The sequence below is a fragment of the Athene noctua genome, chromosome 17, assembly GCF_965140245.1.
Source record: "Athene noctua chromosome 17, bAthNoc1.hap1.1, whole genome shotgun sequence".
Classification (NCBI taxonomy): Eukaryota; Metazoa; Chordata; class Aves; order Strigiformes; family Strigidae; genus Athene; species Athene noctua.
Window position 1 is genome coordinate 7243793 of NC_134053.1, and position 27501 is coordinate 7271293.

The 27501-nt window shown below is 40.6% G+C and overlaps 1 protein-coding gene across 11 annotated transcripts in view; it reads left to right on the plus strand.

The window, feature by feature from the left end:
• Nucleotides 1-81: 81 nt before the first annotated feature.
• Nucleotides 82-27501, plus strand: part of EP400 (E1A binding protein p400) — a 51609-nt gene continuing 24189 nt past the window's right edge. For 6 of the 11 annotated variants that reach the window (XM_074920862.1, XM_074920864.1, XM_074920866.1 and 3 more), the window contains exons 1-24: nt 82-180; nt 2255-3609; nt 5748-5858; nt 9743-9830; nt 10258-10365; nt 11065-11444; nt 11690-11992; nt 12735-12920; nt 14303-14443; nt 14552-14630; nt 14912-14964; nt 18012-18069; nt 18535-18624; nt 19841-19948; nt 20700-20893; nt 21082-21259; nt 21947-22083; nt 22465-22634; nt 23098-23272; nt 23671-23807; nt 24422-24608; nt 25582-25748; nt 26583-26737; nt 27260-27496. In XM_074920862.1, coding sequence (XP_074776963.1) covers nt 2287-3609; nt 5748-5858; nt 9743-9830; nt 10258-10365; nt 11065-11444; nt 11690-11992; nt 12735-12920; nt 14303-14443; nt 14552-14630; nt 14912-14964; nt 18012-18069; nt 18535-18624; nt 19841-19948; nt 20700-20893; nt 21082-21259; nt 21947-22083; nt 22465-22634; nt 23098-23272; nt 23671-23807; nt 24422-24608; nt 25582-25748; nt 26583-26737; nt 27260-27496 — 4765 coding nt within the window. In that variant the 5' untranslated portion in view covers nt 82-180; nt 2255-2286. The remainder of the gene's footprint in view (nt 181-2254; nt 3610-5747; nt 5859-9742; nt 9831-10257; nt 10366-11064; nt 11445-11689; nt 11993-12734; nt 12921-14302; nt 14444-14551; nt 14631-14911; nt 14965-18011; nt 18070-18534; nt 18625-19840; nt 19949-20699; nt 20894-21081; nt 21260-21946; nt 22084-22464; nt 22635-23097; nt 23273-23670; nt 23808-24421; nt 24609-25581; nt 25749-26582; nt 26738-27259; nt 27497-27501) is intronic. The other 5 variants (XM_074920870.1, XM_074920871.1, XM_074920867.1 and 2 more) reach the window with 4 other exon arrangements.

Consider the following 27501-nt stretch of genomic DNA (forward strand, 5'->3'; position numbering starts at 1 on the left):
GCGCGGGGGCGGCGCAGGCGCAGGGCGCGCCCCGGCCGGCGGGGCGCGGCGCAGGCGCAGAGCGCGGCGCAGGAGGCGCGGTTTGTCTCCTGCCGGCGCTGGTAGCGGCTGCCGCTCCGGCCGCCCCCCGCCCCCGCTTCCTGCGAGGAGCGAATGGAAAGTCTGGCCCCGGCGCCCGCGGTAAGTGGGGCCCGCCGGGCCGGGGTGGGGTGGGGGGGCGGCCGGGCCCCGCTCCTCCCCCCCCGCACCCCCTCACCCCGCAGGCCTCGGGCCCGAGGCCCGGCGGCACCGGTTCTGGCGGCGGGGGCGGCCGCAGAGGAACGGGCCTTCCCCGCGCCGCCCGCACGGCGCTGGGGCGGGGAGGTGTGGGGGGGGAGCCGTGTCCGGGGCGGGCAGGGCCGGCCGCGTCCCGCTGCGGGCGGGGAGAGACGGCGGCGGCGCTTCCCGGGGCGCTGCCCCGGCGGGGGGCCGCGGGCCTCGGCGAGGGAAGCCCCGCGCGAACTTCGGGCGCCGGGGCTGGGCGGTCGCCGCGGGCCCGGCCCGGTGTGTGGGCCCTTTGCCTACTTCAGTTTTCTCACACAAAAGGCGATCGCTTCTCCCCGGGCTGGCGGAGGCCGGCGGCGCGCTGGTGACGCTTCCTTATCAGCGTGTAATTAATTAAGTGTTTTCACTTGGGCCGTAAATGTTAGCGAAGTATAGGTAATTAAAATAATAAGACCTTGTTCCTGGCGATAGGTGATATCATTTGAATCTTAATTATTTGGTATCAGTGCTGTGATAGAGTCACGATACCACGAAGTATTGCAGGATTATTAAATCTTTTGGAAAAGGTGCCTGCAAGGAGTGGATTTTTTTTTTTTTTCTTTTCCTTCCCGCTCCGCTGAGGGCTCTCCCTCAGATTTGAGCTCCGAGGAGCGGGACAGACGAGATCTGCCCAGAACTGCGTGTGGTCGCGGTGCAGGCAGCGCTCCGTGGTACTTGCCTGGCGTGTGCGCTCCTGGCCCCCCCGCCGCAGGCTCCTGGCCCCCCACCCCTGCAGCCTCCCGTCCCCGGCCCGTGTGTGCCAGCGCTGCGCCGCTCCCTCGCCCCCCCGGGGAGCCGACTCCTTCCTAGGGGCGAGGAAGGGAATCCCCCCATCCGAGGGATGAGCAGAGCGCTGCGGGTAGCCCAGGCTGGGGCAGCGGAAGACTCGAGCTGTGTTTCCCTGCCCGAGCAACAGCGGAAGAGCGGGACGAGCCGCTGCTTGGCGTCACCCTGCCAGCAGTGCTGCGGTGTTGAGGTGCTGCTGCCTATTGCCGCTTGTAACCAACTTGGAGTTAGCAGCGGAGACGAGTGGCAGCGAACTTGTATGCGTGTTGGGTCTGAAATACCAAAAATGAAACTTGCTTTCAAAACATGCGAGAGGTTTTGGAAAAAAAAAAAAAAGTCAGGTTTTGTTTTTCTGTTGCTGCTACTGCGATGTGATACCCAGCACTGAATCTACCTGTCAGTGCATGTCAGTGGAATTTTCGTTCGTCAATGATTAAAACTCTTTTGGATTTCTGCATAGCTTGGCTCAATAAACAGAGTTTTAAATGAAATGCAGATTTGGATTAATTTGAATCTTTTTCAAGGCATTAGTGTTCTGAAGAAAAGAGGAAGCAGAGTTAAGTATCAAGTACAATACTTTTTCAAACGTCTAGGTGATTTGGTAGGGACATTTTTTCATGATGCTTTTTTTCAGTAGCTAGCTAGAACAATGAAGTTAAATAATCTGTGTCTATTTTATAATACTTTTAGTTATTGTTGAAGAAACGTACTGTAGATTTTAAGCAGCTGTTGTGTTTTTGAGAAAACTATTAAGTGTTAAAAGCACTGGAACACTGGGAATAAGCAACACAAAAAAGAGAAGATATTTTTGATATTGGAGGCTGTGGAACTTCACGATACAACAGAAAGGGAAAAAGTATTTTTTAATTATTTGAAGTCATTCTAACTAGCTAAGAGGAATGTCTAATTTATAAAACTATTTAATAGCACTTTGTTAGCTAGAGAAATGTATGAGGGATTTAAGTGAGCTTTTGTGGTGCTGACGGTTTTGGGTAATTTGACTGATGACATAAAACGCTAAACATAATTAAGTATATTTAAGTACTGCAAAGACAGGACAACCAAGTTGTTACTATAACATAGTCTTTTGAATAGTAACTAAATAGTTTCAGTTACAGGAGTATTTTTACCTTCCCTGAATTTCTGTTTTTGTGTATTTCTTTAGAGTATACTGTAAAAAAACCTAAAACAGTGAGGATGCACCATGGTAATGGTCCTCAGAATGCCCAGCGCCAGCTCCAGAGGTCCAGGTCCTTCACGGGCAGTGAGGGAGAAGAGCAACAGGCAAATTTACCCCAGTCCCCTGCAGCTTCTTTTGCACCCTCTGCAAGTCCATCTGCACCCCAATCCCCCAGTTACCAAATACAGCAATTCATAATGAGTCGAAGTCCAGTAGCTGGGCAGAATGTGAACATCACGCTGCAGAACGTTGGACCGGTGGCTTCAGGAAACCAGCAGATAACGCTTACCCCATTGCCCATTCCAAACCCGACATCACCGAGTTTCCAGTTCAGTCCTCAGCAGAGGCGGTTTGAGCATGGATCCCCATCGTATATTCAAGTCACTTCACCGCTGCCTCAGCAGGTTCAGTCTCAGAGCCCTACGCAGCCTAACCCCGTGCCGGTGCAAACGTTGCCCAACGTTCGGGCAGGCACTCCAGGCCCTGGCTTGGGTATGTGCAGCCAGAGCCCTACTAGAGGATTCGTAGATGCTAGTGTGCTTGTGAGACAAATCAGCTTGAGTCCTTCCAATGGTGGACACTTTGTGTATCAAGAAGGACCGGGAATTGCACAGATTGCTCAGGGAGCTGCTGCACAAGTACAGCTTCCATCTTCTGGGACACCTGCTACGGTGAGGGAACGCAGGCTTTCGCAGCCTCATTCGCAGTCTGGTGGCACCATTCATCATCTTGGTCCTCAGAGCCCTGTCGCTAGTGGAGCAAATATGCAATCTTTGACTAGCCCGGGCCATATTACGACGACCAGCTTGCCTCCCCAAATCAGCAATATTATCCAGGGGCAACTTATGCAACAGCAGCAGCAAGTGCTTCAAGGACAGCAGCTGGGTAGACCCCTTGGATACGACAGGACTTCTGGTGGATTGATAGCAGGAGTTGGGGGACCTAGTGCATTTGGAATGACGTCACCACCTCCTCCCACAAGTCCTTCACGGGCCACTGTACCACAGGGGCTCTCGAGTCTTCCTCTTACTCCTACGGTTAATACAGCAGTGAAAAAACAACCCAAAAAATTGGAGGAGATTCCTCCTGCCAACCAAGAGACTGCTCAAATGAGAAAACAATGTTTGGATCATCACCACAAGCAGATGGAAATTCTTAAGGAAACTTTTAAGGAATGTTTGATTGAACTGTTTTTCCTGCAACATCTTCAAGGGAATATGATGGACTTTCTAGCTTTTAAGAAGAAACATTGTGTTCCGCTGCAAGCATACCTGAGGCAAAATGACTTGGATCTAGAGGAGGAAGAAGAGGAAGAACAATCTGAGGTTATCAATGATGAGGTAAGAAATCTGTTGGTTAATGTTTTGGAGTGAAATCGTAGATGAAGTTGTGGCACGTGGATTGTGAAGTATTGGAGAATGTGACAGTACCTGAAAAATCATTTTTACTTGATGAAGTCTGGCAATTTTTCTTTAAATAGTTGGTCTGTGAGAATGCAGTTCTGTTAGATACTGTGATCTGACAGGTGGGTTTGAACATGCTGTTAGATATATGTATTTGAAAGACGAGAATAGAGAGGTGAAGGGAGCTTTCACTGTCCTAGTTAGTATGTAAGCCCACACACAAAGATGGCATCGGTGTGGAAGCTGTTTTAAGCTATCAGAATGAATATGAATAGGAATCGTAGATGAAATTTCACTTACTAGACTTACACAAACCAAGAAAGTATGAGCAAAAAGTCTTACAAGAGGTTAACCTCTATTTGACTCATGTAACTTCTAACTGTAGATGTTAGTGAAGTTCAGTGTTGCTGTGGCCAACAAAAAACCTGAATTAATTTAATTACTCAGAGAGAACATGTGAATCATAATGTGTATGGGTCTGTAGTAATGAATCAGGTTACCTAGGCTGTCTTAGAGCTCTGTGCATGTATTGCTCCCTAAATGATTAAACAAACAGCACTTAACAGACCAGAGAGTAACAAGTTCACTTTGTTATTTAACTAACGTGAAATCACTGTTCATTAATGGCAAAAGGACTTGAAATAAGCTTGCCACAGACAGATGCTGTGCAACGTTTGTACCTGTTTGTGTAGCTCTTGACCTGCAGCGCAGGGTGGGTGCGGGAGCAGTGCCTGGCTGGGACAGAGCCCACCTTCCGGGCTGACATGGCAGGGGGGCAGCAGGGTAGATGTAACTGAAGCCACTGCATCACTTGGCACTCATTTTGGAAAAATCCGTACGTATGGGTATATAGTTGCCGGTTTGTAAAGAACCAAACAAACCTGTTATATAAAGAAACTCATATTGCTTTGAACTACCTGTTAGAAATGAGTGTCTTCAGTGAAAGTTCATGACTCTTCAGGCGTGAATTGTTAGGGATCATATCTTCAGTTGGGATTTGTGGGAAATTTTAACAGTGTAACGGCTGAAGGTTAATTTGTTCATTGCTTTGTGGTCTAAACTTCTTGACTAGGAAAAATATATTTCTGCTTGTGATAGTTATTGAATAATTTTGAAGGAATAATTTCTTTCTATATATAGTAACATAAAAGATAGCCCATTATTGTAATTTATTGACAATTGATAGTATTTTTTTTTCACCTGGTTTGTATTTTGTCAAATTGTTTAGGTGTTCTTGTTGGGTTGCGTGTTTGTCAGCTGAAATACCAGGTATTTTTAACTACAGTACGCACATTTTGAGGGATCTTTAGCGGGTGTAAACTGTGTATGTTTCTTGAAGTCAGTGGCGCTACTACAGTTTGTATCAGTTGAGGCTCTACCCCTTGATCTTTTGGCTTTGGAGTTTGCTGTACTTTACTGCCTTCTTGTGATGGATCATCTTTTGTTTGTGAAAGCTGCTTGTCTGTTTAACTGCTGGAGAATTTCGCAAAGTGCAAAGTCTTTACGTGTTTTCAAATGATGAATCCTTTTGAAAGATTAAGACATCTTTTGAGTATGTTCTTTCTTTGTATTTTTTTGTCGTCTTCTCTTTTATTTCCCCCTCCCCCCTCTATCACTTTCTGCTAAAGCAATGCACTTCATCCCTTGCCTGGAAAGGTTGATCGCTTTGGGAATTCAAGGGAAGAGCGAATGGTGGCTGTGCTCATTGCTTAAATAAATGTTGGAGCTCTCTTAAGTTCAAACTGTCTGTCATGCTAATTTGTTGTCCATTAGGAGCAGCAATCGTTAAATTAAACACACTTTTATGTTAAGTGGATTTAAGAAAAGGTTTCCAGTGACAAGAAGTCATTATAAATAGTCAAGGCTGTACTCTGTTCTGCTATTAAAAGTGAGACAGAACAGCCTGAGCTCAAACCAAGCTGCACTGATGGTGGTTTAGTTATAATCCCCTCTTCAGTGAGGTACCATCAGTACAAAATGAGTGTGTTGAACAGTTCAAAAAAAAAAAGAAGAAAAACTTTTAAAAAGAAAATGATTCTCCCTTCTTTTTTTTTTTCCCAAAATATTTCTCTCAGGTAAAGGTTGTGACAGGAAAGGATGGGCAGACTGGTACTCCTGTCGCTATAGCAACCCAGCTTCCTCCAAATGTTTCTGCTGCTTTTTCATCCCAGCAGCAACCATTTCAGGTACTTTTCAATGGTTCTAAAATGTAGTTTCATCCCAGATTTTTTTTCTTCATTCAGATTTGATATTTCTTAGATGAATTAGAATTTTCCCAAGAGCCCATCCCTTATCATCTAAACAAAACAAAACAAACTTCGCAGTCTTCAAATGCATCCGTATTAATGAAGCCTTGAGGAAGTTAAACCTTTGTCTCCAGGTTGCTGGCTTATTTCATTAACTTTCAGCTTGAATGTTTTCACTTTGGTTTGTTTGTCTTTTGTTTCTCTAATGCATTTGGTTCATTTGTGCATTCTGCATAGTGATAATATGGATTCTTTTGTCTGTGGCATTGTAATTGTGGATTTCTTCTAAATTTCTTTTCTTTTTTTCCTTATCTATTAAAGGTTTTGAGTATGGCTACAGAAGGTTTTGGATTTGCCTTCCCTGAAATGTTTTAAACAACAATAATAACCCTCAGACACAGTTTTTTAAAATAACTAACTGCTTTCTATTAACTCTACCATAAATGTTGGGAAGAAGAAACTGAAGTGCTTGTTTTTATTATATGAGTTCTCTTTTACAATTTTTTTCTTTTTTTTTTGTGAAGGAATACTGAACGAAGTAAAGAAATAAATGTGATAATCAGTTAAAGTTTTTGTGGATCAGTGATGATGCAGCTTTTAAATGCAGGCTAATACGGGTTTATGCAGCTACCTTCAACTCTGTGTTACCCAGATACCATTGCTTATATACTCTGAGAAACAATATACCCTAATTCCTCTGCAACTAAAATATTTACCTTTTAGCTCAATTATATAGGCTTAGCAGGTGTTAGAGGCTGAATTACTCTGCTGTCTCATGGAAGCTGTACGGTCTGTACTGCCTTCAGCTAGGCTTTGGAAAATGGAAAGTTAAATGAAATGTATAATGGGTTGTATTCCTGCGTATATAACAAATGGAATGTTCGTAGTGGTATTTTACAAATGAGTTGCCTAGTAAAGGGGCTTGCACTGAGAGCTCTTCGTTATGGCCAATACTGACATGTCTTGGAAGTTTCCTTAGACAGTCTGGCTTCATCTAAGCTGTATAAAGTGTGTAATATTATATCAGGTTATTTATTATAGTGATTAAGGTTGTCATCAAGCTACAGCAACAGCAGTGGTAAAGTACTTCTGAAACCATTACACCATTTCAGACCTGTTTCAGAGAAACTAGCAGGTACATGCTAAAAACGTACAAAAGTCTCTGAGTAATTGTGATAATAACTTTTAGTGCAAACCTTTAACAGAAAGTAGCATCTCTTTCCATCAGTCTTTTTCTTTATAACTGTTTATAGAGAAATAACGTGTCCTGATCAGCATCATCATTCAAATTTGAGGGCGTTAAGTGCAGCACTCAGAATGATTATTGTGGGCATGCTGCATAATGAACTTTGGAGAACTACATTATTTTAATTAAAGTTAGGACAGTATTAGTCTAATATTAGTGGTATGTGACTGCAGTTTATAAAGACATAACATCTTGAAGTGTCTGGCCTAAATTTTGTGGTGATGATGGAGACCGCTGGGAGGCATACTCTTAAGAAAATGTCAGTCAAAATCCTAAAGTAGAGATGCAGCTTGAAACTGTGAGTACGTGATCATCCAGAGTAAGAGTGCATGTGAAATAAATGGCATCTGAAGCAGAGTTTGGAGAACATACTTTCTTAAACTGATGTCCCAGAAAGCATTTGATGCAAACGGGACATAAGATGAATTTGTTAATTCGGTAGAATTGTACAGAGTAAGTTTTTGTGACTTTGAAAATTCTATAAATGCCTAAGCGTGTGATGCTTTGCCAGACACAGGCTGTTGAACTTGAAATACGCTGCACGTCTGCCCTGAGAGAAGACAAGCATTTGAAAACTTAATCCATATCAAGTGTGAGGTGGCAGTGAACCATGACCATTAGAGGTGAATAGGAGTCAGAGATTCATAATACCAAAATTCACACCTTAAAGCTATAGCTGTATCATGAGAGTGGCCACAAATGCCCTCACAACAACAAAGAGATTAAATGTTACTAATTCATAGCTATTGATAGAATCTGAGTGGTGTGGGATATATTCGGCTCAAAAAGGAGTGTTTGAAACCCAGTCATTTTAGGTGACTTTTGCTATGTTTATTAATACCATTTGATGAAGCATCGAAGATGCAGGGTTGTGACTGCTATGGTTACTTTCAATATAGACTAGTTTACTTCCTTAGGCTTGATTTACATTGATAGAATTCCTGTTAAAAATCAGAGAAGAAAAGACCTATGAATAAACTAGAAGATTCTGTTGGGAAATTGCTGTCTTTGCTATGTTGTCATAAGAAATTTTCACATTTGCAAACCCTTACTGTACATTGATATGGCAAAGGCTCTCAGCATTAGAAAGTTACACTTAGCAAATTTGAGTGCTGAATTAGCTCATTTTCTAGGATGTAGAGGCTGCCATACATAGTCTGTTTGTATTTTCTGATAGAATCTCTTAAGACCTTGGGATAGCCCTTATTTTTCTCATAATAGTTTTCATAGTAGAATATTGGGTATAGCATGACTAAATACTGAGAAAAAATTAAAAATATGACTTGGAAACCCGCTAAAAGGAATTGGACTTGCACAAACACCGACATGCATTATTAAGTACTTGCCAGTAGTGCTGAGGGCCCAAAGAGCATGGAAATAGTCACATACCCAAACTTGTTTGCTTCAGTAATCCTGTACATGAGTCTGCCATGTGAGTTTGATGCTGAAAGGATTATTTAGAATATATTCTCTGCAATCGTTGCCAATATTAAATGTAGTAATTTTAAAATAAAGTTTTAATATAGCATGTAATCTTACTGAAGCTAAATTCCAACTTGCTGAATCAAACCCCAGTGATTTCTTTTGCATCTCAATATCAATAGTGCTCTTCCAGGCTTGTTAATTCATAGTTGTGTGATGTTTATCCTTAGACGAAATATCTAGTAGTTTCTGATGAGCTCTGATGTCACCTTAGCCTTATGGCAATGTTGTGTTTTTCCTCGTCGAGTTTCTTTATGGTACTCATTTTCCCAGCTGTGCAAACAAGTACAAGTCTAGCATCTGGAAAACTGGAATTGGAACTTGTGTAACTTGGCTGAGATTCTTTTATTCCATCTTCTGAGCCTTAGCAGTTTTTCCGGAAATATTTCAAGGTTAACTCTCATGGAGCTCTATCCTGACAGTGACACTGGTGGAGACTTAAGTCAGTTTAAACAGTCTTCAAGATGAGAGTTTGTGCATTACTGCTGTTTCACACAAAGTGAAAATTATTAGCTTTCACCAGTGTATTGACTCTCATTTCTTACTTTTGTGTCCTGTTACTTATGATACAGATTATGCATAAATTCTCTTTCCTCATCTAATTTCCCTTCTAATTAATCGTGTAATGAAGTCACAATTTTCAATTTTTGTCATGTCAGCTTTTTATTGCAGCTATATACTATACGAATACACCATTCTGACTTCATTGCAGCGTTATGCAAATGATGAAGGGTAATACACTAATGAAAATTTCCATTTATTAAAAAAATAAATTAGGCAATTTTATTTTTTACGTATCCCATTTTTCTGGGTTTGGTGTCCTTTTAAAGAAGTATTTTAAAGATGTAGATGTGTATTATATATAACCAAATTCATCAGTTTAGTTATTGTTTTAAAATTTAAACTCAACAAAGAGTATCTATGCATTATGGACATCTAAAACTTGATAGGGGATATTGAATGAATCTTCTTCATTGTACAACTGTTGTGAAGGATTTACTCTATGCCAGCCTCTTTAGATCCATCTGTAAATTACATCTTGGTGTTAGACTATCTACAGATTGAACTTTTGTGATTTGTTTTCTTTTTCCAATAGCAAACGCATACAGGGACTCCAGTAACGGGGACTGTGAACACCATAGAAATTGAAGCATTTAAGAGACAACAGGCACTTGCACCAGCAGGTATGTTCTGCAGACAGAATTTCACTTTGATTCTTTGTTGTTGGTTTTGTTTTCCAACCAGTTAATGGAGCCCACTGTTCTGTAACTCTTGAAATACAGTTTTGCCTCACCTTGGGAATTGTCAGATCCATAGGACTATCTATTGTGAATGGTGCTGTGTGCAGGGTGCACTCCACTCACAATATATAGGGCTGGATTTGGCAGGCATGGAGACATTGTTAGGTTGATTGTTCTGGCTAAGAAGATTGGAGATGGCCAACTTGAAGTTAGAGGGACTCTGCCCTTGGAGCATGTTCTTCATAAATGCTACACATGTATAGTAGTCGTAGCTTTCTGAGCTGATGTTGGAATCATGTGTAGTAGTTTGCTTTGTAAAATTGAACCCATTCCATTATACCATGCCATAAATGGAATTTGAATATCACAGATTCGTCTAAGAGACCACGAATTGAAGTGGGCCGTCATGGGATGGTTTTTCAGCACCCGGGTGTGGCTTCAGGAGTTCCTCTTCAACAGCTAATGCCAACAGCACAAGGTACTGTGTCACCACATGCCAATTGCACATTAATTTAACAAGGAGATGTTAGTGATGGGACTAGAAACTTGGGCTTCTGGCCTTCCAAGATCCTAGTCCCACCACACACTTCTCCATGTAAATTAATACTTGGTATGCAATGCCTGGTCTGTTTAAGGAGCTGAGTGACGGGCTCCAAAAGGTGCATGTGGGCATGGAAATACGTCACAGGTGCTGATGCAAAATGGTTAAACTGAGAATTCTGGAACTGAGCCAGTGATTTATGAAAAGGAAACCTCCTAATTTGCAACATCATGGCAAATTTTTGTTCATTAGTCGTGTCAAGCTTTAGAATATGTGTTAGAGTGAATGTGTTAAGAACTAAATATTATTCAGACGATGCTGTTATTTTAGGCTAAATTCCATTAGCTCAGTAGTCTTTTTTTTTTTAAAGTATAAGAAATTCAGAAGATATATAATGACATGGGTTTTTCTAGTTGCTGTGCTCCAAATTTTAGTTGCAGTCCCGTGCATGAAATACTTTGTTGTTTATTGTAATGGTGATTTATTTTGTGATTGTGATGTGGTATTTTCAAGTGATGGTGTCTTGTGGCAAAGTAAGTAACAAATTAGTCTATTTGCAGTTGATTTCCTCTTTATATTCGTAAAGAGCATCGGACATCTTAATTTCATCTGTGTGTGCTTTCTCTTGCTTTGTAGGTGGAATGCCTCCCACTCCTCAAACTGTGCAGCTGACTGGGCAGAAACAGAGTCAACAACAGTATGACCCATCTAAAGGCCCTCCTGTGCAGAACGCAGCCAGCCTGCATACACCTCCACCGCAGCTGCCGGGGAGACTGCAACCTGCAAACGTCCCCATGACATCTCTCCCAGCTGCGCTGCAGCTTTCACAGCAGCAACCACAGATAGTGGAGTCCCCAGCTCAGCCTCAGATTCAGGTGAAGATCCAGCCTCAAAGTGTACCCCTGACTTCCGCTCCACTTCCAACACCACTTCAGCAGCAGGTTCCACCAGCAATCCATGTGCAAGGACAGACACCAAGCCAAGTGTCACAGCCACAAGCTACAATACAGCAACAGGTGTGTGAACTGTTGGAGTGAAAATATGTTTGTTTCAGTACCCAGTAAAATCTAAGAGTATTATCTTCCTGAAAATATATGAAAAATGTTAATGTTTTTTAATTCCACTGGACACTTAAATCCTTTCCTTATAAAAATGCAGGTGTACATTTTTTATTAAATTAAAGTCCGTGTTATGGACTGCTGTAGTGTAGACTAAGTGTTGAATCCTAGGCTCATCACTAACAAATGTGCTTCTTGGGCAGACTGTGACTCTGACACGACCATCTGCAGATCCTGCTCAGACTTCTCAGCGTCTTATGGCAAATACCATCCCACCTACCTCATCCATTGCGCCAGCAACTATCTCGGGCACAACACCGCCTTCTGCGTATCCAGTACAAACAAACAGGACCTCTCCAGCAACTAACAAGTCCCTGTCTCCTATTGCATCAAAACCCCCAGGCTTAGCAGTTGCAGCAGCACCTAAAACACAAAGTCCAGCTCAGAATGCAGCAGTATTACCACAGGACAACTCTCAAGACAAGCTTGCTGAGCAAGTAAAGCTGGTAAGATTTTGTGTTTTTCCCCAAAACTTAGGAACAGTTAACACACAGAGAGCAAATTAACATGAGCAATGTCTTTGAGTTATGAAAATGGGCTATTTTGGGGGGGTTGGGGGTGGGGTTTGGGGTTTGGGTTTTTTTTTTCGGTCTGCTTTACATACTGAGTTTTTCTTTTATGAGCCTTCAGAGAATTTGAAGAAGAATTACTGGTCTTTATGCTGTTTTGTTCTATTATATTGATTTTATCTACTCATTCGAGGTGACTGCAACCTTATTTATTTTTATAGCTAACTGGAGGTGTTGTTCTGCTTACTTAACAGGAACATGATAGAGATTCTCTGTTTTTTCACAGAATCAAGCAGCACTAATAATGAAGATATATTTATTTTCTGTGGATAAATATGACTACAATTTCAATTTATTAAAAAAAAAATATATTTGATTGCAGTTTGCATATGTCTTGTGACTTGCTTTTCATGCTGCCCAGTGAACCTTTTTTATCCTGTTATTTAACAAAGTACCTCTTGTAATACAGGTTGAGGTACTGTGATTCTCTTTACATATAAGTTGAATTTAGTCCGGTAATTTTTCCATTGATACAGTGTTCAGATTTGATTTTTGTAATGCATGTTACACCTTTTTTTGCTATCAATTATTTTGATGAAGTGCGAGCAATTGTTGTATTCGGCTACTATTTTAGGTGCATTCTGCAGCTTCATTGTAACTATATGTACTTCTTTTTAAGGAAAATCAAATCCATCAGCGAATAGCAGAACTGAGAAAGGAAGGTTTATGGTCCCTGAGACGACTGCCCAAACTCCAAGAGGCTCCAAGACCAAAATCTCACTGGGACTATTTGCTGGAAGAAATGCAGTGGATGGCAACTGATTTTGCCCAAGAGAGAAAATGGAAGATGGCAACTGCTAAGAAGGTACTTGAAAAACATTTTTTGACTCAGAGCAATTGATCTCAACATTTCTCATCTTGGTAGCAAAGCTATTTAAATGACCTTTTCCCACAGATAGAAGTGATGGGAATATAAGGCACCAGTTTTTAACTTAAATGAGAAACCATGTTGTCAGCTTCAGATATTCTAGCATTTGAAACAGACTAGATAATTGTATTGATTGTGGATGCAAATAATAGTTTTGGATTTTGTGGATTTTGTTGCTCTGGAAATCAAATAGTTTCTTTAGGGGAATGTTAACTGTGTCATATTTAAAAAGTATGGCTATCGTGCCTATCTCACAAATCAGTTATTCCCTCTCAATGAAGAGTAAATATAGAATTTTGTAAATAACTTCCATTGAGTGTGGTTGTCTGTCTAATTCTTCTTTCTTAATCTCAGAAAAAGATGAAGGAGAAACCATGGAGTTCTCAGGACAGCAGTGCAAACATGGTAGAGAACTGTTTCCATAGGGGAGGAGAGCAGCACAGTGGGAATAAATAAGTCAGTGTTGGAATGAAAATTGAGGTGGTGTGAGATGAAATATGTAAAACCTGTTTATTTGCAATAAGCAAGAGTTTTCTGTGGATTCTAGCAGTGTTTGGGGTAATGAAGAGAGCAACTGAAGGTCACTAGTTTAAATTACCATGTTGTTTTCTGTTGAATATTCTGAAATGATGGAAACTCAGAACTTTCTTCCTTATAAGTGAAGTATTGAAGTAGATGTATAATTTTGTAGAATGAAGATGTGCATTTTGAATATAATTTAAATCTGAATTTGAAGCACTTATTCCATTTGTGGCCAATGGTAGGTTTTTAAGAACAGGAGAAATAGGAAGGGCAAATATGAAATGATCCTTCCCTGGCAGTATGCTTCAGACTTCTGGAAGTCAGTGCTTTAGGGACCTCCTGAGCTAAAGGTTGCAATCAAGTCAGTGTTTAACAACCATTGACTGATCTTTCACTCATGTATGTACACTCTTTTTGAACTCGTTTTATGTTTGGTCTCTGACATTTTGTGATTTGATTTCTATGACTTCATACGTGCTGTCTGAAAAAAAGTTTTCTTTTGTGTGTTTGCTGCTAATTTCAGTAGATTTTTTTTTTCTAATTTTTGTACTGAGAGTAGTGAATTAAGTTTCCTACTTGACTGCTTAGTTACAGTTCTTGTATTTTCTTTTTTCCTTTGAGTTTCATGTCTATTTTACTGGCATGGTAAATACCATGACAATAGAAATATTGGAGGTAAGTGTGACATGTATATGGTGATGGTCAATGTCTGGCTGCTGCTAACAGCTATAATCTTAAGAAACGCAACAATATGTATTTTGAGGTAACCTAATTCAGTATGTCTCATGGTATTTTAGATAGTAAGAACTGTGGCTCGTTATCATGAAGAAAAGAAACTTAATGAGGAGAGAGCTAAAAGGGAAGAACAAAACAAACTAAGGCGAATTGCTGCATCAATTGCTAGAGAAATAGAATACTTCTGGTCTAACATTGAACAGGTAAAATACTGACCTATTAATACTTGGGCAAGTCACTCCATTTTTTTTCATCTCCAGTAATTTATTTATAAAATGTAAGTGCTTTATTAGACATGATTTACATTTCAGGTTGTTGAAATAAAACTGCAAATTGAATTTCAAGAGAAAAGAAAAAAAGCTTTGAATTTAAAGAGAATTTCAAGAAAAGGTAATTGTAGTCCATTTTTAAGAAATCCAGTATAAAATCTGTTGCTATTGTTTTACATAATTTCACTCAGTGGGGTTTAATCTTGTTGGTGATAGAATTGCGAGATGCTAACAATAGGTTGTGAACAGATCTGAACAGTGAGTTATGGGGTTTTTTGATGTTTTTGTGCTAGATTTTGTTAATATTTCTTGTGTTTTATGTTGAATGCATTTAAAAGTTCACATAAGAAACATAGAATTGCTAAGTGACTAATGCATACATCAAGTATAATAATTTTCCAGGTAAGGATACAAAACCTGTAGAAGACCTTTTATTGGAAAAAGAAAGTGAAATGGTAAGTGTTTCTGTTACGTAAAAACCCCATCACATTAGTTTAAATATGACTACTTGTGCAAAAAAGTTTTTATTGACATGAAATATTTTCCTTAAATACGTGGTGATAAGCAGATTTCTAAGTAGTTACTGACAGTTGAACATATAAGCAGAAATATTTTTTCTGGTTATGAATCACAACTTTTAGCAGGGAAGTGGATTGCAGTTGATACATGTCTTTTAAAGGAAAAATTAATACTTATTCAGTGGCTTTCAATCATTCATTCTAAGATTGCAAGACAAAAAAGATGTACAACTTCATTGCCAGACTTTGTTTTGGGCAGGAGTTTCATCTACTGTTACCAGGGGTAAACTTTGTGAGGCATGAAAGCATGTTTTCGGCTGTTCAGTGGTGATTTACAGAATGGTTTGGGTTGGAAAGGACCTTAAAGATCACTTAGATCCAACCCTCTGCCACGGGCAGGGACACCTTCCACTAGCCCAGGTTGCCCAAAGCCCCGTCCAACCTGGCCTGGAACACTGCCAGGGAGGGGGCAGCCACAGCTTCTCTGGGTGACCTGTGCCAGGGCCTCACCACCCGCACAGGGAAGGATTTCTTCCTTATACAATCTCCCCTCTTTCAGTTTAAAGCCACTACCCTTTGTCCTATCACTACCTGACCTTGTAAAAAGTCCCTCCCTAGCTTTCCTGTAGCCCATTTTAGGTACTGGAAGGCCACTGTAAGGTCTCCCTGGAGCCTTCTCCAGCCTGAACAACCCCAATTCTCTCAGCCTGTCCTCACAGGGGAGGTGCTCCTGACCCCAGTCATCTTTGTGTCCTCCTCTGGACCCACTTGAGCAGGTCTGTGTCCTGATGTTGGGGGCCCCAGAGCTGAACACAGCACTGCAGGGGGGGTCTCACAAGAGCGGAGTAGAGTGGGAGAGTCACCTCCCTCGCCCTGCTGGCCACGCTGCTGCTGATGCAGCCCAGGACACGGTTGGCTTTCTGGGCTGCGAGCGTACGTTTGCCTGGGTCACGTTGAGCTTCTTGTCAGTGAACATCCCCAAGTCCTTCTCTGTAGGGCTGCTCTCCATCCACTCCTTGCCCAGCCTGTGTTTGTGCTTGGGATTGCCCCAGCCCATGGACAGGACCTTGCACTTGGCCTTGTTGAACTCCGTGAGGTTTGCACGGGCCCCTCTCCAGCCTGTCCAGGTCCCTCTGGATGGCACATCCCCTCCCTCCAGCGTGTGACGGCACCACACAGCTCGGTGTCATCGGGGAACTTGCTGAGGGTGCCTCGATCCCACTGTCCGTGTCACCAACAAAGATGTCAAACAGCACCAGCCCCAACACCCACCCCTGAGGACGCCGCTCGTCACTGCTCTCCACCTGGACATCGAGCCATTGGCCGCAACTCTTTGAGTGTGACCATCCAGCCAATTCCCCATCCACCGAGTGATCCATCTGTCACATCCTCATCTCTGCAATTTAGAGACAAGGATGTCGTGCAGGACAGTGTTATATGATTTGCACAAGTCCAAGTAGGTGGTGTCAGTTGCTCTTCCCTTGTCCACCAACACTGTAACCCCGTTGTAGAAGGCCACCACGTTTGTCAGGCACAATTTCCCCTTAGTGAAGCCATGTTGGCAGTCACAAATCACCTCCTTATTTTCCATGTGCCCCAGCATGTTTTCCAGGAGGATCCACTCCATGATCTTGCTGGGCATAGAGGTGAGACTGACTGGCTTGTAGTTGCCTGGGTCTTCCTTATTTCCGTTTTTAAAAATGGGGTTTTCCCCTTTTCCAGTCAGAGGGAACTTCACTAGACTGCCATGACTTCTCAAATATGATGAGTAGTGGCTTAGCCACTTCATCTGCCAGTTCCCTCAGGACCTGCAGATGCATCTCATCAGGTGCCATGGACTTGTGCACCTTCAGGTTTCTTAGATGGTCTCAAACCTGGTCTCCTACAGTGGGCAGTTCTTCATTCTCCCAGTCCCTGCCTTTGCCTTTTGTGTCTTGGGTGGTGTGGCTGGAGCCCTTGCTGGGCAAGATTGAGGCAAAAAAGTCATTGAGTACCTCAGCCTTCTCCATGTCTTGGGTAACCAGATCTCCCTTTTCATTCTGGAGAGGGACCACACTTTCCTTAGTCTTCCTTTTATCACTGATGTAGCTATAGAAGCTTGTTGCCCTTGACATCCCTAGACAGATTTAATTCTATCAGGGCTCTAACTTCCCTAACCTGATCCTTGGCTGCTTGAACAATTTCTCTGTATCCTCCCAGGCTACTTGTCCTTTCTTCAACCCTCTGTAGTCTTCCTTTTTGTGTTTGGGTTTGTCCAGGCACTACTTGGAGTTATCTACTGAGAAATATATGTATATATGTTACAGAATGGATCAAACTGAATGAAACATAAATACCTTTTGCCCTAAACAAACTGTGTGCTAGGTTGGCTACATCTGTGTAATGGGAAAAAGGATGAGGGAGTGTTCTGAGGCCCCAAGCCATCTGGCATGGCACAACTGATGCCCACATGCTGAAATTCTGCCCTTTCACCAAGCAGAATGCCTGCATCTGAGTCTCCTGTTAGGAACAAGCTTCAGCATGTGTTATCAGCCAAACTGTGGCCTAGCACTGTCTGTGAGTGTTAATTTGCACAGGCTAAACCATACTACAGAGTGTGCTGGACAGCTGAGAGTGAACAGTTGTAGGCCTGTGCCATATCCCTTTTTTATTGACTAGTGAAAATTCAGTCCTTGATTCCTACTTGGGTAAAAGTTTTGTGCCTCGATACTGTTTTTAAGGGAAAGAGTGTACTATGGCTCTGTGCCACAGCTGGACCTCAGTAGCTTGAACCATAAACACTTGAAGTGGCAGACTGTGTGCTGCCTTCCATACAGAAGCAGAGTATCTGTTTTGTCATGACCAGGAAAGTGCTAGTAGGTGTTAAGTGTCTACTAGCAAATGCTGTTGTGATTGCAAGACACTTTTTGCTTTCTTTGAAAAAACAAAAAACCTCCCTGACTTTTCTTTCTATGATTTTAAATATTTTAATTACTTAATGCTAGGGTTGTTCATCATCTGGAAGGAAAAGAAAGGCAAGCACATCTTTGACTGATGAGGAAGGTAAGTAACTTTCAAAGTTGTGCATCTATAGCATAGTACATAAGCTGTGTATTAAAACCCCAAACCCACAGGTTTTCAGTCTGCTACTAAACTTCTTTTGAGGATTTCAGACAGAACAACCCATGTACTTTTTCTTGTGATATCTGTGTTATGTTTCTGACAAAGAAAATCCCCAGTTTAAAGCTGCAGAATAAACTGTTTCTGGTGACCATTGTCAGCCAACACTTACCAGTTCAAGACTGGATCCTGTCCTGAGGCAGAAGTGCTTCTCTCCTTTTCACTTATCTTTTAAGTTCTCCCTATAGTTGCTTTCAGATTTCCTTGTTTTCCATACACGTCTGATTCTTTTTGAATCCTGCTAGCTTATAATATTCTATGCTAGTACACTTCAGGGTTATGTAATTACAAACTTCCTGAATTATTGTGTAATTTGAATGCCAAGATTAGCATTTGTTTTTATTTTAGTTGAAGATGAAGAAGAAACAATTGAAGAACAAGAAGCTAAAGAAGGAAACATAAACCATCAAACTGAATTGTCTAATCTAGCCAAAGAAGGTAGGCGTATAGCTTAATTCTTCTCTGTGGTGGACTCTGAAACCACGGGTGGAAACAGGCAGCAGTTATTGTATTTGTAAATAGGGTTCTAGATGAGAAGTTCAATGCATTCAGATGTTCAGTTATATCCATTTTTTTTCTGTTTGGAAAGCTGTAGTGGTTAGTTTATGGGATGATGATGGACATCTGTACTTCATAAAGCAGTCTGTATACTTAACTAGTTATCACACAAGGTGTCTTGAGAACAAGTATTTATCTCCTGAAGCACTGCATTTCTTTAAAACCTCACACCAAAAGGCTCAGCTGAAGTTCTAGGAGTGCATGATAAATACTTAAAACCAGAAGTGTATCAGATTGAATATGAACATTTTATCATCAGCTGTCTTCAGTATCTCGGAAGGGTTTTGTGATCCACCTGATAGGTCTGAAAGGGCTCTGAAGGGCTGATCTTGGGGAGGGGAAGTATAAATACTTGAAGATAAGGGGCTTTTAGGGACAATGCTCTGGCTAGCAGCTCTCTTTCATTAGCAACATAACAATAACTGCTGTGCTGAGCTTGATGTATGCAAAGTATCCCATAGGGATCGCTTCACTTATCATGGTAAAAACCTTTTTAGAGGTAAGCTTCCCATTAAGCTAAGCTCGCCTGGCAATTAATATGTAGTTTCCAAATCCATTTGTTTGGTCTGTTTGGCAGCTTAGTGGCTGCAGCCAGCTGGCCAGTTGGAGGGATTATAACTCAGACAGTCAACCAAGTTCCTAATGAGGATGTTTCCTGATTGATTGGCCACTGCCAGCATGCTCATTCCTGCTTCAGTAGATCATATAAGGGATCATGGAGATACTGTTTAACAGGGTTGAGGCACAGCTCAGTTTTGTAACTTTAAAGTCTAGAATTGTCTTCCAGCCACTTGGCTGGATTTGATGCCTCTGCCTCCCCAACCAATGGTTTACTGTCAGTTTGTATGGTGGGTTTGTAATACAGTAAAAATCTATCTGGGTGAGCAAACTGCTTGGTGTATTGCCAGGTGTTCTGTGTAATCGAGGTTATTACATAAATATTGCCATCATCCACCTAATAATTACCTCTTCAATTAATTTCTGATTAGAGAAATGCCTTTATACAGTTGTGAAGAATGTAATGAGATTAAAACTAACGGTATTGACTGTTACAAGTTTTGATATTTTTAAATTTACATCCTTTCATGACCTTTAGCTGAATTGCCTCTGGAAGATTTACTAAAGATGTATGAAGGTGCCTTTTCAGAAAATTTTCACTGGCCCCAGCCAAAGCCTGACAGTGAAGAGGATAGCAGTGAAGAAGGTAAATTGCTTCTTGTTTAGAAGAAGTTGTGCTGACTTACAAGGTGATATAAGTTGATTAGCTCTTCAGGTCTCTGTTAAAAGACATTTTATACTAGGGGAAAACAAATACTGAGTGTATCACGTTTGAAATGTTTTTATTTTTTAAACGAAGAAGAATGTTGTATACAAGAATGAATGGAAAGTACAGTGGCTTTCTTGCTAAGCATTTGGAATGATCATTAGAAAAATTAGATTTATTCCTGTTATTACTAAATATTTTTGGATAATGGTCAGAAGATTTTTTTTTCCCTTTTTTTGTTTCATTTCTCAGTTTATGAAAAGAGGATGGTGTTTGTCTTAAGATATGTGAGCTGCTCAGAAACAATAGTGAGCCATAGAAGAGGCTCTCCACACTGGATTAAACTGCACACTTGTGCTAGCTGTTATTACATGGTTGCCATCTGTTCTGTACCAACATGATAGAATTACACATTTGAGAATAGGTTTTAAGTATTATGAGAGAACCTCCCTAAAAGTTGTGAAAAGCTAATGGTCATGTTAGCCTAGCTAGTGTGAATGTTCAGTACCTGCACATGATCCTGAGCTTGGGCTATTTTCATTTTAGCTTGACGAGCCTGAAAATCATAGAATTGTTTTTAAAAGTTACTGCATCCTTTAGACCCCTGTCTGAATTCTAGCCATCTCAATTCCTCTGTGTGACCTTTACTTCAGTTAATCTTTAATGCCGGTGTAATTTTTCTCTCTCATAGAAATGGAAGACCATATCTCTGATAGGGAAAGTCCTCAGAAGGAAGTTGTCCTCATTGACTCCCTTCTCAGCATTGACCAGTACAAGGGTATAGACAGATCAAGTCCTCCAAAGAAGCATATGCGAGACATAGCAGAAGTTGCTGCTGCAGCAGAAATGCTGTTACCTAAAGGCAGCTCTAGGATAACAACAGCGGTAAGACTTCCTATTTTCTGCTACTGTGTGTGCTTTTACATAAAGAATGTCTTTCTCATGATTTTGCAGATTTTAGCAACAAATTACCATAAATATTTTCTGGTTGTTGAACTACAGAATGGTTATACTTTATGACATGCCTCATGAATTCAACTCAGAAAAAAAGTATCAAATCATTCACATTACAGGTAAAATACAATACTCCATCGCTACTGTATGGGCCTCTCAGAGAATATCAAAAGATTGGGCTGGATTGGCTAGCAAAGCTGTACAGGAAGAATCTCAATGGCATTTTGGCAGATGAGGCTGGGCTTGGAAAAACAGTACAAATTATTGCCTTTTTTGCCCATTTGGCTTGTAATGAAGGTAAGTTCATGTCCAGGACAGTTCATTTGCCTAACAATTTTAGACAGGTATTGGGCTGGCATTATCTTGGTGAATTGTAGCCTAAGGTCATGTTTTTTTCTGCTGAACCATATCAGATTTTAGTTAATGCACAAAGTAAAATTATGTCAGAAAGACTTTATTGGATTGTGGGACACAAGGATACCTTTTTATCAAGTACACTGTTTGATCAATCTGTTGTTACCTTGTAGGTTACAAAATTCTTCTGAAGCCTTGTTTATTAGTATAAAAAAGACTTACAAAGTGTTTAATGACCAGATGGCCACAGATAGTTAAATTCAAGAAGCAGATACGAACAATTGGACAAATATGTCGTGTCTGTCATCTCAAATATTACTAATAGTGTTGTTGTACTGAGGGTAGTTTAAGAATGTAAGGCAAAGCTTGTTGCGGATGTAGTATCTCTTATTCAAGCAATTGATGTAGTTGAGGGAAAAACAGATATTAGGTGAACAAGGAGTACCTGAGGTCTGGAAAAAAAAAAAAAAAAAGAATAGATTAGTCCTTAAAATACCTCTGTTGTTATTTCGTCTCACTTTTAATGATGACTTTAGTGCACTGCCCTAAAAAAATGAGAGCAGAATATAAGCCACGTGAATTGTCAGGAGTCTCTTTCCATTGTTAACTGCTATGTTTCCTCTTCTGTAGGTAACTGGGGCCCTCACCTAGTTGTTGTACGGAGCTGTAACATATTGAAATGGGAGCTGGAATTGAAACGCTGGTGCCCGGGGTTGAAAATACTTCTTTACTTTGGCAGTCAAAGGGAACTCAGGGCAAAAAGACAGGTACTGTATTTTGCAACTTTTACACTGTTGTATTTAGTATTTTAGATGGCAAGACCTTTAACCTGCATTTATCTATATGTTCCTGACATCCTGGTGGGATAGGAGAAGTTTTTAATGCTACAAGTTGGTTTACAAGGAGATTCACACCTGACGGTTCTAGATTTTCAAAGGCATTTTGGGAACTCTTTGATACTGGGCAATACATGCAACGAATGTTTAACCTGCTTTCTGAACTGCATGTTACTCAAAGACCAAGACTGTCTTTTAAAATGCTTTGGGTCATAGCATCTTTCTGTTCTTAGTGAAGAAATAGCTGGTTGTAAGATACTTGAGAGGTCTGCCTTAACTTTTCTGTCTCATCCTCTCTTCCCTTTTCTGTAGGAATGGACAGAACCCAACAGCTTCAATGTGTGCATCACTTCCTACAAACAGCTGTTCAAAGGCCACCCAGCATTTATGAAAATGCGATGGAAATACTTAATAGTAGATGAGATGCAACAAATAAAGAACATGACTGAGAAACACTGGGAGGCACTTTTCAGTCTCCGCAGGTATGGAGCAGAGAATGCTTTCCCGCTGGCAGTGGATTTTTCTCTCTGTGTGTCACACAGTTCTCTTAACAGAAAACTGATAAAAACCCTCTTGATGTGGTCTGACCAAGTTCCTGTGCAACATCCACCTACAGAGGTGCCTTTTGTTGAAACAGTCAGGTTTCAGAGACAGGCTCAGGATCTTCTTGTTGCCACTGTCGTAATACTATAATTCTTCTTTGCTGATATTCTGTGTGCCCAGTTACCCTTGTATCTACTGATACTCTATGGTGAGGAAGCTAGTTTGGTGGTATATTCAAGATTAAAAAGATAATTTATCTTGCATTTAATTTTATTAGCACTACTTATTTCTTATGTGTATCTTACAAACCTAAAGCTACAGTAAACTGTTTGACTGTTGTGTCTGTTTCATAATGATACTGGCTATATGTTGTATTGGTTTAAAATCTTTTATTATTCACAGCCAGCATCGTTTGCTTCTGATAGACACTCCCTTGCATAACACATTGATGGAGTTGTGGACCATGGTACATTTTCTGATTCCGGGAATCTCCAGACCTTATCTAGATTTTCCAGTAAAAGCAGCTAATGAGGAGAACCAGGATTATTGCCATAAACTGGTCATCAGGTTACACAGAGTATGTTGTCATTTTTTCTCATCTGACCTACTAGAGTAGTTAAGCTGTTGGGGGGAGAAAGAAATTAAAAGATGTGATTTAGCTTGAAATTTCTGGTCTTTCTTAACACTTTGTTCAATTCAGACAAAAAGTCCTGCTGAAAGCAGGGGTTTCTGCTACCAGAATAGTACGGAGATTTCTTTTAAAATATAATACAGGGCTCAGGTTTTGAAGCATAACATGGAGAAATTAAAGAACAAATTAATGTCTATACAAGTGTGTGCATACTGGTATGATTAGATATGGCAGGTGAGGTTATCACATCCGATGTGTTACGTGTGAATAGGTTTAGATTCCTGTTGTAAAACTGTGTCTTTGAAGTGAGAAATCTTTTTTCCCTCAATTCTGAAATGTTTCAGATGATTCAGCCATTTATTTTGCGAAGATCAAAGAGAGATGTTGAAAAGCAGCTAACAAAGAAGTATGAACATGTGCTGAAGTGTCGTCTTTCTAGTCGACAAAAAGCTATGTATGAAGATGTCATATTACAACCAGGGTAAGGAATTAAAACAGTAAATTAAAAATGCTCTTTTTTGGTGCTTAAACAAGATGATAAAATGATCGTCACAGTTGTAAGTGTTTTTGTGTTTTTTCTGAAATTTTCCATTATGACCAGTGAATAGCATGTGATTACATTCTAAATTTACAAGCAGGTGATGCTATGGGCATGCATTTACATCTGGAACCTAAAAGTTAAGTTGTAATGGTCAGGTTTGCTGGTATTTTGTTTTAAGATTTGTCTCTAATGAGTGGTTCTTTATTAAAGCCCAAAGTGTTTCTCCTTGTGTCCACGCATTTACTTGTGCTGGGATATCAAGCAGTTATTGATAGGTGCAGGGAGGAAACAGAAACGAAGCAGGTAGAGGATAGGGATCTGGTTAAGTCATATCTGACTGCAAGATAGCACTGGTCCTTATGTTTCAGGTTTCCAAATTTACATTTGATACAGCACTACTTGAAATTCTCTAGAAAGACCTGGGTAAAATCTAAGCTTCTTTTAAGACTTTTGCATAACATACTGCATTGCATATTCTCACCTTTCCTGATTTAGGGACATGTCAGTAAAAGCTGTACTTAAATTAATGTATTTCCTTATCAATTATTTGGTAGAACCCAAGAAGCCCTCAAAAGTGGACACTTCATCAGTGTCCTGCATGTCCTGATGCAGCTGCAACGGATTTGTAATCATCCTGATCTGATAAACCCCCGGCTTTCAAGTACCTCTTATGTATCAGAAACACTGGAATACAGAACTGCGTCTCTGGTACTGAGTGCCCTGGAAAGGGATATCTGGAAGGTGAGTAGAAAAGTAGACTGTTTTTTTCTCTCTTAGTGCTCTTGTGGAATTTCTAGTACTTACCATTGTTTTCTTATATATCATAAGTCTACCTGAAGTTTATAAATAGAAGGAATTCACTATTCTATAACTGTGCGTACCAAGCATGTCCTTGCTGTATCTCTTTTTTGTAATAGTAGTTGGCACTTTTCAAGTGGTTTGTAATCAGTAATTTTTTGTGATCTGCTTGGTCAAACAGAAATTAGCTTTGCTTTCATCATACATGTTTGCAGGAATTTTCCAACACTGAAAACACTCTGGGTAGTACAGTGCTTATTTACAGCATTCTGTAATTTTCTTTCTGCTTTCAGTAGCTAAAGGAGGGCAAGACTTACTCTTTTTCACATAAGAGTAAACACTCTGATTCAATGACTAAATTAGTACACTTCTGTCAATCCATTTGAAGTACCACTATTTGTGTTATCGTTAAAGAAGTGATTCCCCTCTTTGAGGTAATGAAAGGAGATAATTGCGCTAGAGAGAAGTATGAGTAACAGGCCAGATGTGGTGATCTTTTTGGTTGATCTTATTTCCTTCATATTTTTCTCCTCCTAAATTACATGCATGCCTTTGTAGTTTGGCATTTGAGCTTGATAGTTAACAGATACCTTCAAAGAATTCTACTTAATTCTGTAGAAATTATGGTGTATGAAGAATTGTTAAATGTGCCTTGCTTTTAATTTCATAGCTGGCTAATGATTTCAAATCTTTTTCTTCCAGTGCTGATGCTTAAAATGGGACTGTCAGTTTAAGATGTATTTCCCAAGTTTTCTAGACAGTTTAGGCTAATGATTAATAGTTTACTTTTTAAATATGCAGCATTTATTTTGAGTTAAAAAGTAAAATATGGAAAGTGAATTCAGCATAGAACATATTGAGGACTTCACTGTTCGGGTCATCACATAAAATAACTGTTATTTTACAATATCTCTAGGAATCAGACCTGTCTCTCTTTGATCTCATTGGAATGGAAAACCAAATGACTCATTATGAAGCACAAGTGTTGCCAAAACAAAAGGTTACTAGAAAGCTGATTGAAGAAATCTACAGCTCCCCTCCACCACCCACTAGGCCCAACCCAGTGAAGCTCAAACCAAGCAGGTATGTACAACTGCCCTCCTTTTAAGCTAGAATTACAGGAGGAAAATGTAGTTCTGTTGCTGTGTTTGCAGAGTTCTGTCTGCATCTCTGGTAGTGTGATTCACACATAACCTCATACTTGACTTTCCATTTTAGTATTCTGTTGTTTTCTTGTTTATCCTTGAAAATAGAGATTCTATTTAAATGGTTTTTGGAGGCATACAACTCCGTTTGAAGTTTGTGGATTTCCCATAGGTTTTACTTCACAGGCAGATTCATTTTATTCTTGAGGTCCTTGTTTATGGCAGGTGAGTATTGTTTTGCAAAATTAGCATGGAGATAATTCTTCAAGACCAATCTGGGCCTACAGTGTTAGCTGTGCTTGAAGTGTTATGAGGCATATGAAGTTTTATAGCAGTAATTTTTTAAAGAGGATTTATCTCCTAGTGAAGTAGTAATATCAAAGTAATGTGGAACTGTTTTTCTGATGGAAAGGAGCTGCCTGATGACTTGTGGGCATGTTGACATCTCTCTGGAAATGATCTGAGAGCCCCATTCTTTTTCCAGATATCAGGCTGGACTCTTCAAGCTGTTTTACTGTGATTCTGATGCACCCTGCATTAAGCTAGATGCATGGCAATGAAAGATTTCTTCTTTCTTGGACTTAGCAAAATAACTTCAGAATGTCCAGACATGAAACTTTCTGAAGTGATGACTCTGCCAGCTTCAGCCATTTGCAAGAAAGAGATTAGCATCTGATGTGATCAGTTTATACTTTTCTTGGGTGATAGAGAATTTATTTTTAAAGGCCAAACTGGTCTTTCTATAGACTCTGACTTTCCATATTCTTTTCAGGTTGTTTCAACCCGTTCAGTACGGTCAGAAACCCGAGGGCAGGACTGTAGTTTTCCCAAGCACTCAAGTACAACGCACGGTGACCACAGCGACAGTAACTCAACAGGGACAAGTACGAGGAAGATCACCTATAGCTACGGTGTCTTCAAATCAAGGTAAGAGAGTTAGTGCTAGGGTGGTTACCTGAACCTCTGTGTAGATGGATATAAGTTAGTCTGTTAATAGAACTCCTTTTCCCTCTAGCTTAATGGTCTAGAATACTAATGGCTTAAAAATACCAACAGACTAATTGTCAGTAATTGTCCCCACTAGTTTCTACAGTATGATCTGCCAGTATAATGCAAAACTAAGCTTTGTGTAACCTAACTGTTAGCATATGGAGTAAATATAGCACAGTTGGTATTTAAACCCTGATCATATGTAATGTTCTGTCAAAGATGGGAATTTACAGTGATTTTGTGTATTTATTTAACCTTTAAACAATGCTGTCCAAATATATAATGTTGTAAAAATAGGATGGAGTAAAAGGTATGGATAGAAATCCCAGTCTGTAAGGACAAGCCGTTCCTGTAGCCATTTTAATATCCTGTTGGAAGGTTTCTTTTTAATGCAGGTTGTTTAAAAGAGTGGAGTTAAAACCTCTAACAGCTTGCACAAACAACCCTTATTGATTGCAGCCGCAGCAGCACAGTTTCAGACAACTCAGGCTTCCACCAGTGCTCCAAGACACCAGCCCGCAGCGACCTTCACCACAGCAACTAGCACAGCCAACCCTGTGAAACCGCGGGGCCAGACCTCTGCGCAGGCCTCTCAGCTAGGCCAGGCCCAGCCACAGGCCCCCTCGCACACCATCCAACAGAGTGTGCTGCCTCAGAGGCTGGTACTGACCTCTCAGGCCCAGGCACGGTTGCCTAGTAAG